The sequence below is a fragment of the Cheilinus undulatus genome, linkage group 12 (assembly GCF_018320785.1).
Source record: "Cheilinus undulatus linkage group 12, ASM1832078v1, whole genome shotgun sequence".
Lineage (NCBI taxonomy): Eukaryota > Metazoa > Chordata > Actinopteri > Labriformes > Labridae > Cheilinus > Cheilinus undulatus.
The window spans coordinates 34,035,462-34,052,815 of record NC_054876.1 but is presented as its reverse complement, the minus strand read 5'-3'; the positions used below and the strand labels follow the sequence as shown (position 1 = coordinate 34,052,815).

The window sequence follows — 17,354 nt, the reverse complement described above, 5'->3', positions numbered from 1 at the left end:
AAGCTGAAAGTCTACAATACAGTTCCATCTTGATTGTTTTATTTAATATCATTTGTGGTAGTAAATAGAAGCAAAAAATTAAAAAAGTGTCACTGACCAATTACAAATTGACTTAACTGTACACATTTCAATTTAGGAGAGCTATACCAAAATAATTAAATCTTCATATCAAAGAGATAGTTTCAGCATTTTCTGGTGCTTTTTTATTGTGTGGGCCTGCATGAATCCGCAGCCATATCTGACTCACGGGACTGAAGACATCCTCTATTCTATTTCCTTTTGTTATGCACACTATGAAAAAAAGACTGAGACATAGCTGTACTTCATTTGACACAAGCTTAAAAATAACCTTTTTGTTGTAAAGTATTTTATTGTATCTGCTCTTAAAATACTCAAGCTATAAAAACTTAAACCAGGTTGGCTCAAGGTTGACTTCTCCCAATTTATTCAAACAACAAATAACATCCAGCACCAGCCTTGTGCGTTTCAGCTGTGAAATACAGAACATCTTACAGGTGAGTGTTTTTCTCTGAGACTAGAAAATAAAACATCCTCATGGAAGAGAAAGAGTTGGCAGAACTGTTCAGGACTTCCTATAGGAGCATTTGTTGTTATTTTTGGACTGTACAGATTTTAAATCATATGGCGAGGCCTCATCAGAGCTTGGTTATTTAAACCGATATCCATACATATATACAGCACTGTGTTCTTTCCACAGTGAGAAGTATACACACTGTAGTATCAATCCACAGAAAACACACTAAATATCTGACTTGATGTGTGTGGTCACTAAACAGGGAAAGGTTTGTATGACTGTGTGTAGATTTAAAGAGGTCTGTGGAACTTAAAGTTAACCCACATTTATTCTCTTACTTGCCAGCAGGCAGACAAAATAAAGATTGAAACCATTTCCAAAGACTTGAACCCGTAGAAAGCTCCTTTTCCTGCTCTTTTTTATCACATTTACACATAATTGATAAGTTTTGACCAACAAACACACACGCACACAAACCCGTAGGTTTTGGGATTAATTTGTTTGCTGGCTGGACATGTAACACTTCCCTTTGTAAAACATTATCACTGTTTGAGTGACAAAAGCCAGTCTCTATTCTAGGATAAATGATTCTAACTCTGGTCTGTCATGAGAGGGGGCCTCAATAAATAGAAATGAAAGAGAGAGAGAGAGAGAGAGAGAGAGAGAGAGAGAGAGAGAGAGAGAGAGCGAGCGAGAGCAGGAGGAGAGACAGACAGGGAAGCGGAGTGAGTTCTGCCTCTTCCCCTTTAGGATAACTGGGAGTGACCTGGTGGTAGGCTGGCTTCTCACTTCCATGAGAGGCCTCAGCCTGCTGCTGCAGTTTTTTATTTAAACTGGCAGTCTAGTCCAATCACAACAGCATGGTGACGGGTTTCTCCAGGAACTTTCGGAATTCTGCGAGCCACTGCGCGCCGACGGCTCCATCCACCACCCGGTGGTCACAGCTCAGCGTCACTGACATCATGTTAACTACATCAAACCTGCGAAACCAAAGAATGCATCAGATTACAGCTTATAAATGTGCTCAGCCTGTCACTGTAATGCAGTCATGACTCTCACCCTTTCTCGTTATCAGCAGGGATCAACCGTTTCTCTGAGCCTCCGACAGCGAGGATACACGCCTGAGGAGGGTTAATGATCGCTGAGAAGTTCTTGATGCCAAACATTCCCAAATTAGAGATTGTGAAAGTACCTCCCTGGTGGAAAAACATAAGACAGAAGAACAATAAAAATTTTCTGTTTAAGACAGTAATTGCTTGGCACAAACCCTAATCCCAAAAAAGTTGGAACAAAGTGTAAAATGTGAATAAAAACAGATTTCAGTTACTTGCGAAAACTTTTCAACCTATATTCAGCTGAATACAGCACAAAGATGAGATAACAAATGTACACACATTCTGAAGTTAATGCTTGTATCATGTTCCAAAAAAGCTGGGACAGGAGCATGGAGTGTGCTTACAACTGTGTTACAAATTCTTTTCTTCCAAAAACACTGTAAGCACCAGAGGACTGAAGATAATAATTGTTGAAGTGAAAAAGGAATTCCATCCTATTCTTTCTTGATGTCTTTCCTCAAAACTTAAAGGTCTAAGTTGCTATATTTTGTGCTTCATAATGTGCCATACCTCAGTCAGTCCAACACGCTGCAGCCAGAGTACTAACAAGGTCACACAAATTCTCCCACATCACTCCTGTACTCAAATCCCTTCACTGGCTTCCCGTTACTTTCAGAATCAAGTTCAAGATCCTCACACTCACTTACAGATCCCTGCATGGTCAAGCTCCAGATTATTTGTCAGAAGTCATCCACCCCTACCAGACATCCCGCCCCCTTAGATCAAACACATAAGAATATCCCTCTGTCCCACACGCTCACCTAAAGACTCGGGGTGATAGAGCTTTTCAAGCCATTGCCCCTAAAATGTGGAATGAGCTGCCCCTGTCGTTGCGCTCTGCTAATGACTTTAAAAGTCAGTTAAAGACTCACCTGTTTAGACAGGCTTTTGGTTTATTGATTTTTCATTAATGTAATGTGAACTGTTTATACTGTGTTGTTCTATTGTTGCTATGACTATTGGGTCATGTGGTGATCTCATAACAATCACTTTTATTCGCTGTATTTTTTTGTCTGTGTAAAGCACTTTGTGACTGCTGTCCGTGAGAAGTGCTATATAAAAAACCTTACTTACTTAATTACCTCGTAATGTCAGACAGATCTTGATTGCATGCAGGCCAGTCTAGTACCGGCACTCTTTTACTATGATCCATGCAGGATGTGACTATTTTTAAAACCTGCATGTACCTCTCAATATAATGGTGTCTTCAAATATGTGCAAGTTATCCTTGCAACAGGTACCAGTACACCCCAATACCATCTCAGAAGCTTGCATTTGAATTTTGCATGGATAACAATTTAGATGGTCCTTTCCCCTTCAAGCTTGGAGGACTGGATGGCAAATATTTCCAAAAACAATTTGAATGTGGACTCGTCAGACTACACACTTTTCCACTTTAGGTTAGTCAATTGACAGTTGTTTACCAAAGTGTTCCTGTGCTAATATTATAATAGCCATCACAATAAGATGCCAGTTTTTAATGCACTGCTGCCTGAATGATCAGAGGTCACAGACATGCAACGTTGGTTTCTGGCTTGCCCCTTACATGCAAACACTTACCCAGATTCTCTGAATCTTCTGGTGATACAATGAGCTGTAGATGTAGAGTTTTTTTTTTTTTTTAATTCCTTATAATTACACATATTCTTGATAAACTGCTGGACTTTTTGCCAGTGCGGTCTTTAACACAGTGGAGAACATTGTTGATTTTCTACAACCAAGCTTTTCAGGAGTTCTCCTTTTAAACCCTGTCATGAGATTATTACCTGTTACCCATAAATCAACGAATCTGTGGAAAGTCCCAGGTGGTTTTTGAACATTCCATGACTTTCCCAGTCTTTTCTTTCCCCTGTCTCAGCTTTTTGGGAACATTTTGCAAGCATCAAATGCGAAGTGTTTATATATTCTGAAGTTTAAATATCTTGTCTTTGTGCTGTATTCAGCTGAATATAGCTTGGAATGGATTTGAAAGTCATTGTATTGTTTCGCACCCTCTGAGCCTTATGCTGTTTTTTTAACCACTGTGTCTCGCCTGGATTTTCTGTCTTAAAAAGCTTGTAATACATGAACCCTGTGGTGCACAGTCATGCTCTAAACATCCTTTTCAGGACAACCTGGGCTTTAAGAACATGTGTTGCTGCTGCAATGTCACTTGAATTTTAAAAGAGCAATGTTTTAAATACAGTAAATACCATTTATCTGTCTATGATAAAAAAGTCTTTAATATTCACATTTTTACAAAAAAGTCTTTGTACTTTGGGGAATTTCAGTCATTATTAAAGCAGTCTGCAGCCTGCCATTGGTTGTTATAGCTCGGTTCAAAAGTCATTAAACTTTAAATAACACGCCTCTCCTTGTTGTATACAGCAACGCCGGTCTTGGAGGGTTAAGTCATATTTTCCACAACAACACAACCATTTTGAAATTGGGGCCTGTACATCACATCATTGATGTGTCACTGAGACTCCAACACAGCAAAAGATCAGATTCCGTCATACCTGGAACTCATGTGGCTGCAGTTTGCCTTCTCTGGCTTTGGCAGCGAGAGATGACACATCAGAGCAGATGGCAGCCAATCCTTTGGTGTGGGCGTTAAACACTATGGGTGTGATAAGACCGCTGGCTGTGCTCACAGCTACACTCACATCCACCACATGATTCCTGAAAAAAAATGTTAAAACAAGTTAAATAAAGATGCTGCACAGAAATGTCATCTGTGAGACTCTTGCAAAGGAAGTGAGGAAATTTGGTTTGGAATTTTTGTGCTTTAACTGCCCTCTGCTGGTAAGTGGAAACAGCTGCATTTTAAAAACAAAACTCTTTTCAAAGAGGTCAAAGAATTGTTTTTTAAATAAGAATTAGAATTTTAAGTGCAAAGAAATGTAATTTAGAGAAAATAAAAAAGCAAACACAGACTGGTTTGAAAGAGCTGGTTTTTGAAGGAGAGTTGGTCCAGATCATGCCCTCTGATCAGGTCATTATTACATCTACACACCAACCTTCGTAGTTCTCCTTATTTCAAAATCTGAAACATTTAAACACCAGCACATCTCCGTTCAAGTGTGTTTACTTACTGGCGGATCACTGTGTCCAACCAGGAGGAGTTGCACTCAGGAACTTTGAGGCAGGCCAGGGCGCTGGCTTTGATGATGAAATCATTTACACTAAGCTTGATATTCTGAGTTTTCACTTCCTGCAAGAGGAGAGGAGAAGGTTTAAAATATGACTCAAACAACATGATATTTTCCAGACAGTGTCATGTTTTTTATTCTGTTATGATCTCAGACTCACAGCATTAAGTTCTTGTCGAAGCTGGATCACTTGGTCCATGTTAACATCTACTGACAGATAATAGTGGGGGATCGTTTGCTTGGACTGCATCAACCTTTGAGCAATGACCTGCAGGAGGTATACAAACAAACACTTAAGCTTTGATCTGCAGCTCATTACATTATATTTGTGGGCTGTGTTTAGAGTCAGTGAGTGCTGACTTTCAGGGGGGAACCAGTAAGATAACAGCTACTCTTTGGGAACCTTTAACACTGGTCTCATAGCTTTCAAAACATCCGTACTAACAGGGCAGAAAACAAGCATATAAGGAATTCAAACTGTTGTTTTAAAAAGGAGTATGGGAATAAGCCTTTATTCAAAAAAATTAATTAGTGTGTTTGATCTCACCTTGCGGATGTTGCTGATAGGGATGTCTGTAAAGGTCCCGGCTGGTGCAGCAGCAGCAGCTGCAGGAGCAGCTGGAGCTGCGGCTGGAGCGGGAGCAGCAGCTACCGCCTGCCAACAGAAATGACTTGATTTAGTTTAAAAAGAATTACAACAAAACTTGAACACAAGTTTGGTTCAATAACTATTATTATGCAAAAGTTCAAACTTCAAATGAAATTTCTTATACAGAACAGGAGGTAAAACAATCAATTTCATTACAATTTTAAATTACTGCAACTAGAAGCCTTTGCATATTGAGTCTGTTATTTTTCAGCTGCATGTCTACAGATTTGTTATAAAAAAAGAGCACATGAAAGAGAACATGGCAATTTTTTGTTCTGTATAGAGGAATAAAGATTGAGAATAATTCTATGGCTCTTTCACTTCATAAAAAACATACTAGATCAATCCATCCTGACAAGGCACTACATGTGTTATAGCACTGTGTCAGGTTGGAGGAATGGAGATCAGCTTTTTTGATTTAGTTTTTGTTAGATGGCCATGAGCACACTATCGATTATGTTCTTTTTTTTTTTAAATCTACTTAATACACAGGCAAGGTGAGATGTTAAGGCAAGATTTCAGTGTGAGGGAGAGAGAGGAGGGATGGGGCAAGCGAGTGAGCGACAAGAAAGCAGCAGACACTGTTCTGAATTATCTCTCACCAGTTTAAATTACTTGGGCAGAAAAAGTAACGATGGACTTAAGTTTCTGCAAACATGGTTAGAACAACATGAGTTTTTCAACGTGGAAATTTGGAGAGAAAAACTGACTCAGTATGCAAAAGCCTTAATATGTACGAAACAAACTTTTAAAAATACTAATTCAACATTCAATAAGTCTGAGAAAAGTGATAAACTAATTAAACAAAACTTTAGGTTTTCAAAATTCTACTTTTGGACTTTTAATGGTTCAAAGCTCAAGAGAAACACTTACATGTAACATACATCTAAACCAGCAACAAAGTTTTAGTTATGTGTAAGGTATAAAAATGATTCTAGATAAACATAATGTTTAATAAATTACACAAAAGTGTTCAATGTTCACTCACAGGTGCAGCCTTCGGTGGCACAAAGCTGTCAATATCTTTCCTGGTGATGCGTCCATCAGGACCAGTGCCTGGATGGACAAAAACACCTCAATCTAACGCATATAACACACTTAGATTACATTTTATATCCTTGCTCAGTGTTGAGTATTTCACAAGAGTTCCCTCCTTTTTTTATAATTACAGACCTCACAGACTACCTGCGTATTGGTAACTTACCGCTGACCTGTGCCAGGTCAATTCCTTTCTCAGCAGCGAGTTTCTTGGCAAGTGGACTTGCAAACACACGACCTTTCCTGGGTGCTGCTGGGGCAGCGGCTGCGGGTGGAGGAGTGGGTGCTGCAGGAGCTGGAGCTGCAGCCTGAAACGCAGACAAAATGCTCATAAATCACATCATATTTGTGAAATGTATTACAAAACTTTATTTGGGCTGAAAGGGGTAAAATCTGCATCTCACTGGAGCGGGTGTGGGTGCTGGAGCAGGAGGTGGCATGGAAACCTCTGCCACTCCGGTCTCTACATAATCCTTGAAGGCAGCTATGTCACTTTCTTTCTCTACAATGATGCAGAGTGGCGTTCCCAGAGGAACATCCCGAGTTCCTTCTTCTATCATGATTTTGGCCAAATATCCTTCCTCCTGCACCTCAAAGCCTGCATGCAATCACATAAAAGTGACATGTGGAAAAAATGACTTTAACTAGGCTTACTTTAAAACCAGGACACTAAACAGTTGCAGCAAATCACACCTGGTTCAGACATAAATGCGGGAATAAATCAGATCTAAAATAACAAGTCTTCAAGCCAGTTACCAATGGTTGCCTTGTCAGTCTCAATCTCTGCCAGCAGATCTCCTTCACTCAGCTTCTCTCCAACCTTCTTTTCCCAACGCTGCACTGTCCCCATCGTCATGGTGGGAGACAGAGCAGGAAGTGTGATCTGCAACATGCACAGAAAATAGCAGAAAAGGTCAAGACATGGGAATTAAACCTTCATTGCTTGCAGGGAAACAAGTGACACACATTTTTGTTAACTGTGTCCTATAGAGCCTCAGCCTTATGATGTCAATCTGACATCCCACGCTCCAGTCTGGCAGAGGACTTTTTATCAGAGCAGTCCCTGTGAGATTAAATCTACTCTTCGGCCTCAGACAATAGTCTCTTTGGCTGAATGATAAAAACACCTTTCCTAACAGAGTATAGTAATTCATTGTTCTTTTGCTTAACAGCAGAAGTAGCCTAGACAGCTGGGCATCAGCAGACTTGTTAAATACAGCCAGAATAAGAGAATACTTGACCAATTTCATGCAAGTGGCTTGAGGCCACTCTAACAACTTGTTCCAGTGACATTACCAAGATTAATAACTGACTTTTAAATGCTGTTTTATCTCGATGTACCATAAATTATTTTAATCTGTCCAAACTTTATGACATGAGTCGAGCAGAACTGCTAGTAAAGCAGCAGTGTTATTTGATTGTGTGTATCAAAAAATAAGAACCTGCCCTGTTATTATTACATTTTTCTTACATTTCTTTGCATGACTTTTTGAAAATATGTACACATCATGAAGTTAAAAAGACCATACATTTTGTCTCAAGTTTTTGATTAAAAATTTTAAGCCATATGGAGAAATTTAAAGGATGCATCAAAGAGAAAAGGGATTTCCTGTTTCATTATCAGAGATATAACTGCAAATACAACAAAATAACTCTATTCAGCTGTTCTGCATTGATATGCAGAAAGGAACACAATGATCTGTACACACACAGACAATAAGACTAAACAACCCTGATAGAAGTATAGGCGTAGCTACAGGTCACTGTGACTGTAAACACCCACTACACTGCTTGACTCAGCAACAACTCCACACTTGACTGTTCTTTATTTATATGAGAACATGCCTACCTTCATGTGTGTGGGGTAAGAGCTGCCTGGGGCGGCGGGAGGAGCAGGCGCAGGAGCAGCAGCAGGAGGAGGAGGAGCAGAGGCAGCAGGTGAGGGACCCGCACCTGCTGCTCCAAGTGAGTCCAGTGTGACGTCTTTAAAGGCTGGAATGAGGTCGGGGCTGAAAGGGGAAATGTGCACACACTTCACAACCACATCTTTACAAATGCAAGAAAATTTGCAACATAGAATGAACAGTAAGGATTATGTAGAAGAATTCTAATCATAAACATTTACTGCACATTTCTTGTGTGAGCGCATCTTACTTTTGGTCTATATTCCATGAATCAGATAAGAACACTTACTTGTCAACTGTGATGCAGATTACAGCTCCAACAATGACATCTCTGGTCCCTTCAGGAACCAGAATCTTTGCCAAATAGCACTCTTCCAGCATCTCAAAGCCTACTGTTGCTTTGTCAGTCTCCACCTACAAAACATATACATATTTCATATTTTATAATGTGGCTAGTGATGCTTCTCACAAACATGTGTGCACATGCAAAACTTCTGACCTCGGCTATAAGGTCACCCTCACTGATTTTTTCTCCCTCCTTCTTCTCCCAGCGAGCAATCGTTCCTGTCTGCATGGTGGGTGACAGTGCAGGAAGCTCCACCTGATAAACAGAAAACAGATTAGGAAAATCAAACCAAGTGCTTCATGATAGGGCTTTGCAGTACTAACCAACATCAGGTGATGTACAGGGCCTATGAAAAGCATTCATCAGATGTTTTAACTTTTTATTGATTTTATTAACCAATCTTGTTCAATATAATAAACTCTTTATTGTCAAAGTGAAAACAGATTTCTACAAAGCCATGCCAATCAAAAAAAATATGCAATGTTAAATAAGTCACAGCATAAATATTCACCCTTTAAAGTGAATGACCTAATTCAACAGAGCCAGTTGGTGCTTGTAGTCCAGTACTTAGTGAAACAGGGATTGCCATGGTGCAGTGAATGTGTCTCAAGTGAATGTAGTATTAAGACACCTGTGTCTGGAAGGTCCAGTCACTGGCTAATTAGTATTCCTGGCTACCATTACACCATGAAGACAAAAGAACACTCCAAGCAACTCAAAGAAAGGGTTACTGAAAAGTATAATTTAGGGGGTGGAGTTCATTAAATCCATCATCAAGAAATGGAGTGACTATGGCACGTGTAAATCTGCCCAGATCGAGTCCCCCTTATAAACTGAGAGACTGTGCAAGAAGGACATTAGTGAGAGAGGCCACCCAGACACCTGTGACTACTCTGAAAGAGTTACAAGCTTCAGCAGCTGAGATGGGAGAAACTGTGCATTACAACAGCCGTTGCCTGGTATCTTCACCATTCAAAGATTCATGGGAGAGTGGCATGTTGAATAAAACTCATGACATTTTAACTAGAGTTCATGAAAAGATATGTGGGAGACTCCATGGTCAAGTGGAAGAAAGTTCTTTGCTCTGGAGAGACCAAGATGGTGCTTTCTGGCCATCAAAATGCACTATGTTTAGCACATGCCAAACGCTGTCCATCAACGCAGACACACCACCCTCAATGTGAAGCATGGTGATGGCAGCATCATGCTGTGGGGATGCTTCTTGGCAGCCAGCCCTGAAAGGCTTGTAAAGGTAGAGGGTTATATGAATTGATTAAAATATAGGAAATCCTGGAGGACAATCTTATTCAGTCTGCAGGAGAACTATCTTGGAAGAAGATTTGTTTTCCAGCTACTGAAATGGTTTAAAGACAACAAGATGAACATCTTGGAGTGGCAGAGACAAAGACCTGAACTCATTCTGATAGAGCATTTGTGGCTGGACTTGAAAAGGGCTTTTCACACCCATGCAACCTGACAGAGCTTGATCTGTTTTGCAAAGAAGAATGGAGTAAAACTGCAGTGTCCTGATGTGCAAGCCTGAATGCAACCTATCCACAAAGACTCACGTGCTGTGATTGCAAGCAAAGATACACTGGAAGGGGTCGAAAATGTATGCAGTAACTTATTTTACCTTAGATATTTTTATTCAACTGACATTACTTTGTATAAATCTGTTTACACTTTGACATTAAAGGTTTTTTTGGGAGTAAAAAACACAAATCATATTAACCTTTATTTATTTATTAAATCAATAAAAGGGAAACACATCCACAAGGGTGAATTCTTTTATAAGCACTGTAAATGAAGCTGCTTAATCGTCATCCTCTCATTCCCTTGCTCAATAAGTGACCATTGTACAGCTGCCTTTCACCACATCTGTGATTTATTAGTTATCTGTCAAGGCCATGCAACACCTGATGGCATACATATTGTGTACAAGTGCCTTCATTTAAAGGGCAGAGTAATCTTGGATAGATGTTTCCAAAATCAGTAAATCTACATTTATGACAGTTTGTCTTAATTTATCAACTGTTAAAGCTTCTCATTTCCAGCCCTATGTAATGTAGCATACTTGTTGACCCAGCCACATGCACATTACCTGCTTGAAATTAGTATGTGTGACAGAAGTGACCCACAGTTTTGGGATATAACATCTGAGGCATGATAGATATGAAAGATGGAGAAAAAATGCTTTTAGCAACAGTTCCTTAGTATGTGCATGCTGGTGTTATATAAAGGGACACTGGAGCCCCGAGCTCAGACACTAGTCCTATTAGGTCTGCTATCCCATTAACAACAGGCAAATGTCTTACAAATAAACGGCTAATGCAAAATACTGGCAGGAAAATGCCAAAAGCAAATTAATGGGGATCTCTGGACACTTTTTTCACATGTAAACAATGTTTGTCGGCTGAATTAAAGGGAGTTTGGGCTAGTAGCCACATAGTAAAATTTCAAAGTAGTGACTGGTTTCGCATGTTGACATTAAATAAATACATGTATGTCAGGTTAAACTGCTTAAACAGTGTTTCCGTGATTTAATTTCGCTACAGTTGTGTTAACCTTTGAAGGCGTGGCAGGGCGTGCTTGGCACATCACCGTGCTACCTCTGGCTAGCTCGGGAGGTCATGCTAACTATTGCCGTTAACGTCGGTGCTATAGCAACCGGTCATGAAACGTTACCTTCTGGTGTGGCGGCAGGCTGTAGAAGCGCGTGCTCTGACAGCTACCTGCAAGCTGTGGACACCTGAGCAGGGCTGCTCTGTGGCTCAGACCGGTTGTCAAACACATCGCCCGGGACCCAGCACCGCTGTGAAGTCGCCTCAGTCGCCCGGTTCCAGGAACGGAGCGGGAGCTAAGCATAGCAGGCCCTGCCGGGAGGGCACGGGGACAGGAGAGCCCGGCGGACGGCCTGAGCCGCAGGATGAGACGAAGCATTTCGCAGCGGTTGAAGCACTACACAGAGCCGTAGAATAATGTATTTATCTCACTCAGGCATCAGAGATACACTGGCACCAAAGGTCTCCGTGCCTTTCCAGCCGGGCAGTACCTACTCCTCACTTTCTAATGACCTCCTCCCGTCCAAAACACCACACTTTACGGCTCTCCTCCCTGTCCTGTCGTCCGAGAGAAAGAAGTGTCGTAAAACATATTCAAATATCATCCCCCAAAACCCGAACAAGAAACAACACTCTTAATAAAACAGAACACTTAATCAAATTAAATGAAATAAAACTAAGAAATAGAAACTTGTCCAATAACTGGTGGTTTGAACCAACAACTCGGTTTATACGATGCGATTTCCTGCAGTCGTAGTTGCATTTTAAGACCACATAGTGGCGGTAAAATGTCTAAAAGTACACCATGTACAGTGCTTACAGGTACAATGCATGTAGGACAGCCATCTAATAAAGATGAAATTCATACAGTTCCACTAAATACTTATTTTTTTACAGACTTTACCTTAATGCTTTTTAATATTGTTTTAATTTATATGTGTTATTGTTGTTTAGGAACTATACATTGATTCAAAAGTCAAGGGATTTAGAGTGGCCTCAAACACTTCCTGGAGGAACCTTGTTTTCTAAAAAATTTTAACGTTAAAAAGCATTATGGAAACATAAATGAAAATGGCTTCCCCTACAGTGGGTCCAGGTTTCAATGTGTTCCAATTAGCCTATTCATAGGACACTTACTCTTGTTGTCAGGTACTAATTAGTCTATTCATAGGTTAATAACCCACTGATACAGTAGGTGTGGAATGCTAAGAGCTCTCTGGACTTCAACCATTGTCACCTAAATGAGTCCTAACCCTCTTTACAAAGCTTGGATCTCCCAAAGGGATCAAATTCAGTTTTTGATTATCTGTTTGGCTTGTTGTTTAATGCCACATTCACATTAAAAACTCTCTGTGATACCATCGAACCAGAATGATTTTTCTAAGCCAATCAGTGGAGATCGCACCATCTGACCAATCAGCAGTTGCCCAGAGCATCTCAAACTTCCTGTTTCCCCTAGAACTTGCAAAATACAATTTTACATCTCTTTTGGTCCCAAACAAATGGCCCTAATATCAAAACTAACTATAATTACTTAATGAGACTTGTACATAATAAAGGTGAAGGCTCTTCTCCTTGTCCTGCCGCCCAAGAGAAAGAAGTGTCGTAAAACATAATCAAATATCAATACCGTTACCCTATCAGCAAACAATGCTCTGAATTCAACAGTGTACTAAATCAAATTAAATGAAATAAGACCAAGAATTAGACACTCGTCCAATACCTGTTGGCTGATCCAACAACTCCGTTTATAAGATGGAATTTACTGCAGTCGTAGTTGGATTTTAAGACAACATAGTGGCAGTAAAATGTCTAAAAGTACACCATGTACAGTGCTTACAGGTACAGTGATGAAACCCACAGAGTTCCACCAAATAAGTTCACTTTTCCAGACTTTACCATAGTACATATTAATTTTATTTTTACTTACATGTGTTATTGATGTTTTGGAACAATAACTTGATTTTAAAGTTTCAATAACTCATGAAACACAGTAGGTGTGGCCTTTTGAGAACAATGCAATCCTTCATCAGCCCTGCTGAGAAGCCACACCCCCCATTACCAGCTCTTATAAGTCATGGAGGAGGACCCAGGATTCACTCCTCTTCCTGACCCCTCACCAGAGAAGACCAGCTGGACCACATGGGAGCACCCAACTTCAGAAGACTAGCCCAGAAGTACTTGCTGCTCCTGCTGAGACAGACCTTTGACCTTTGCTGATCCAAGCAAAAACAGCTCTTTTCAGAGCTCCCCTTCTGCATTTTTTCTTCCGGAAACTTTGGAGCTTACCTCAGACCTAACCGTTATTTAGGGAGCTACAAAAAATTTAAGTTGTAGAGAAATCTGTGATATCTTAGGAGGCTTGGAAAACCCACCGGTGTTAACAAGAGCATACCAAAAACAAAGCAGGATAGCACCAGAAAAGCACCAGGACTAAACTTTAGAGGCAGGTTATTTTTTTCAGTGACAGCATCATTGCCTTAATTCTAACAGCTGCAAGGACTAAGATTGAACAAACAACAGAGCCAAAGAAACCTTAGTTGTCCTTAAACTGCTCAACAAAACAACAATGACAAGTGTTTTCAAGCCTAAAAAACTAGCCAAACACCTCAAGTTCTTCATAAAAGCCCACCACCACCTTCTCTTCTGCTTAGACTTAAAGAACACAGCATTAGAGTTGAATAATTTAGAGGCAGCCTCCAAAAAATTAAGATCAGCTATAAATACAGATCACATTGATCTGGATCTACAAAGACAAATCAATGCTCACCACTCCCTTTGGACAGACAGAACAATTACCCAGTTAGCTGTATATTTTGAGCAAACTATAGTTGATTTTCCAATTCAAATACTTAACTGTGACACTAGCTGCTGGGAGGAGGCTTGGCCTGTGGCAGTAAACTGGTGCAGAAGGGAGCTGGTAGATTTTAATGCTGAAGCTGTAGAAAGGGCAGAAAAAAGATGGAAGGAACATATGGACCACCAACCACTTTACCAGGGGCATGAGCACAGCAATGATAAATATGAAACCTGGATGTTAACGGTCCACAGACCAATTCTGATTCTGGGTGATTCAAATCTCTCTAGACTCCCAAAATACAGAAATAACAGAGTGCAGGTAGAGTCGTTCACAGGAGCAAAAACAAGCGATGCCCTGCACATTTTGCTGAAAACTCCAACAGAAGACTACGTAGAAAAAGTGATCTTGTCATTTGGGATAAACGATAGGAGCACTGAAAGTCCAGAACTTTTGAAGGCACAAATAGCAGAGATGCATAAAGCAGCAAAAGAAACCTTTCCAAAGGCTGTGATAGTGGTACCGTTACTTAATTATTCAGATGATCTGACAGAAAGAGAAAAACTCACACTCAGTGACATCAACCAGACGATCAAGAGGTTACCTCACCTCTCCAAACTGAGCCAAGCACAATTCAAGACGGAGAGTGATAAAATACACTGGACTTCAGCAACAGGAGAAAATCTGCTAAGACACTGGAGAAACAATTTTTCAATATAGGCTATAACTAGTGGTCAGAAAAGACTCTAAAAGTCATCAATAAAGGCTCTAACTAGTGTTCAATATAGGCTCTAATTAGTGTTCAATATGGGCTCCAATTAGTGTTCAATATAGGCTCTAATTAGTGTTCAATATAGGCTCCAATTAGTGTTCAATATAGGCTCTAATTAGTGTTCAATATAGGCTCTAATTAGTGTTCAATATAGGCTCTAATTAGTGTTCAATAAAGGCTCTAATTAGTGTTCAATATAGGCTCTACCTAGTGTTCAACATAGGCTCTAACTAGCAGTCAATATAGACTCTTACTAGTGTTCAACATAGGCTTTGAATAGTATTCAATATAGGCTCCAACTAGCAGTTAATATATGCTCTAACTTGCAGTCAATATAGGCTCTAACTAGTGTCCAGTGTGTGAGTAGTTTCTGTTGGAAAATGTATTTGCTATTTTTGTGTCTGACCATTTCAAGTGCAAACGGTTTGATGCTTGTCTCTTTGTTTCTTTGCTGCTATAACACTGTATACTATCCTAACCAATCCCAAATAAACTGGTTTGACTGGACATCTCTGTCTATGGACTCTTTTTACTTTGAAGTGACAAAAAAATATCCTCTGGCCATTTCTGGAGGACCTTTTCACTGTATGTATAATAACGAAAAAGCAATATTTAAACAGTAATGAGTATTGTTACCCCCACAGTGGGTCCAGGTTTCAATGTGTTCTTATTAGTCTATTCATAGGACACTTACTCTTGCTGTCTGGTACTATGTCGTCTATTCATAGGACACTTACGCTCGCTGTCGGGTATTAAGTCTTCTATTCATGGGACACTTGAGCTTGCTGTCGGGTACTAAGTAGTCTATTCATAGGACACTTACTCTTGTTGTCAGGTTCTAAGTAGTCTATTCATAGGACACTTACGCTTGCTGTCGGGTATTAAGTCTTCTATTCATAGGACACTTAAGCTTGCTGTTGGGTACTAAGTCGTCTATTCATAGGACACTTACTCTTGCTGTCAGGTTCTAAGTAGTGTATTCATAGGACACTTACGCTTGCTGTCAGGTTCTAAGTAGTGTATTCATAGGACACTTACGCTTGCTGTCAGGTACTAAGTAGTGTATTCATAGGACACTTACGCTTGCTGTCAGGTTCTAAGTAGTGTATTCATAGGACACTTACGCTTGCTGTCAGGTTCTAAGTAGTGTATTCATAGGACACTTACGCTTGCTGTCAGGTTCTAAGTAGTGTATTCATAGGACACTTACGCTTGCTGTCAGGTTCTAAGTAGTGTATTCATGGACACTTACGCTTGCTGTCAGGTTCTAAGTAGTGTATTCATAGGACACTTACGCTTGCTGTCAGGTTCTAAGTAGTGTATTCATAGGACACTTACGCTTGCTGTCAGGTTCTAAGTAGTGTATTCATAGGACACTTATGCTTGCTGTCAGGTTCTAAGTAGTGTATTCATAGGACACTTACGCTTGCTGTCAGGTTCTAAGTAGTGTATTCATAGGACACTTACGCTTGCTGTCAGGTTCTAAGTAGTGTATTCATAGGACACTTACTCTTGCTGTCAGGTTCTAAGTAGTGTATTCATAGGACACTTACGCTTGCTGTCAGGTACTAAGTTGTGTATTCATAGGAAACCTACACCCCTAACCCTCTTTACAAAGCTGAGAACTCTTCCAAATTGATCAAATTCAGTTTTATTTCCAGAAATTTTATTGAAGTATTTTTAAAAATATAATTTGACATTTTAAAGCATTATAGAAACAGTAGTATACATCTGGCATATGGCTGTCTTATCAGTTCAACAGTTTAATGCTATTTGTTTTTTTGTCTTCAGCTGTACTTTCACCTTTTCAGTTTATGCCGAGGTAAACAAACTAGTGCTACAGCAGAAAATTACATATGAGGGACTATTTATTATGAAAATAGGACATCAGATGCACCCTCCTGATCTAATCATTTTTTAAAGGTAAGATGTATTCTGCCATTGTCAGAACAATGGCTACATGCAGTCCAGATGTCTTTATTGGCCTCCAAATCAGTGTGTGGCATACTGACTGTATTTTATTCCATGTAATGTAAATATGTTTTTTAACTAGTTATTAATTATTGTACATAACTTTGTTGTTATATTCATGTTCTATACTTTATACTACACTGATCTTACATATATTTGCTTCATAGTATTCTATACATCTAGAAAAAATGTTTTTGATGTAATTTTGCATTAAAGGTCTAAACTAGGCCTGGGTATTGTTAAGAACCTCACGATTCAATTCAATTTAGATTCTTTAGGTTGCGATTCGATCCGATGTCAATTCAGTAAGAAGTAGAAATACACAAATAACCTGTTGACAATTTTTTAATAATTATTTTCATGCCCATATGAACATATTTGGTAAGTCACCTCACATTTTTGAGCAATAAAACATCTGAAAATAAAAATTTGCACAATAATAACTTATTTGTGCATACGGAGTACAAAAGTAAAAAACATGACAGTTCTGTATAAACACTGAAAAAGTAAAGTGCATGTTAACTTAAATAATATT

The 17,354-nt window shown here is 39.6% G+C and overlaps 1 protein-coding gene across 1 annotated transcript; it reads right to left on the bottom strand.

Moving 5' to 3' along the window:
* Window positions 1-428: 428 nt before the first annotated feature.
* dlat (dihydrolipoamide S-acetyltransferase (E2 component of pyruvate dehydrogenase complex)) lies at window positions 429-11,823 on the bottom strand. The gene is made up of 14 exons (XM_041801967.1): window positions 11,404-11,823; window positions 8,872-8,973; window positions 8,662-8,786; window positions 8,318-8,477; window positions 7,225-7,351; window positions 6,873-7,066; window positions 6,635-6,776; window positions 6,419-6,486; window positions 5,329-5,436; window positions 4,942-5,049; window positions 4,725-4,843; window positions 4,149-4,311; window positions 1,595-1,731; window positions 429-1,515 (listed from the first exon to the last, which is right to left on the bottom strand). The coding sequence occupies exons 1-14, from the start codon at window positions 11,656-11,658 to the stop codon at window positions 1,386-1,388; spliced, it is 1,938 nt and encodes a 645-aa protein (XP_041657901.1). The 5' UTR covers window positions 11,659-11,823; the 3' UTR covers window positions 429-1,385.
* Window positions 11,824-17,354: the final 5,531 nt, after the last annotated feature.

Bases quoted from the DNA above. Each gene is read 5' to 3' on its own strand.
- dlat (XM_041801967.1), bottom strand. From the start codon at position 11,658: ATGCTTCGTCTCATCCTGCGGCTCAGGCCGTCCGCCGGGCTCTCCTGT. The intron at 8,787-8,871 runs GTCAGAAGTTTT...TATGTTTTGTAG, and splicing joins AGGGTGACCTTATAGCCGAG to GTGGAGACTGACAAAGCAAC. The intron at 5,050-5,328 runs GTGAGATCAAAC...TACCTCCTGCAG, and splicing joins CTATCAGCAACATCCGCAAG to GTCATTGCTCAAAGGTTGAT.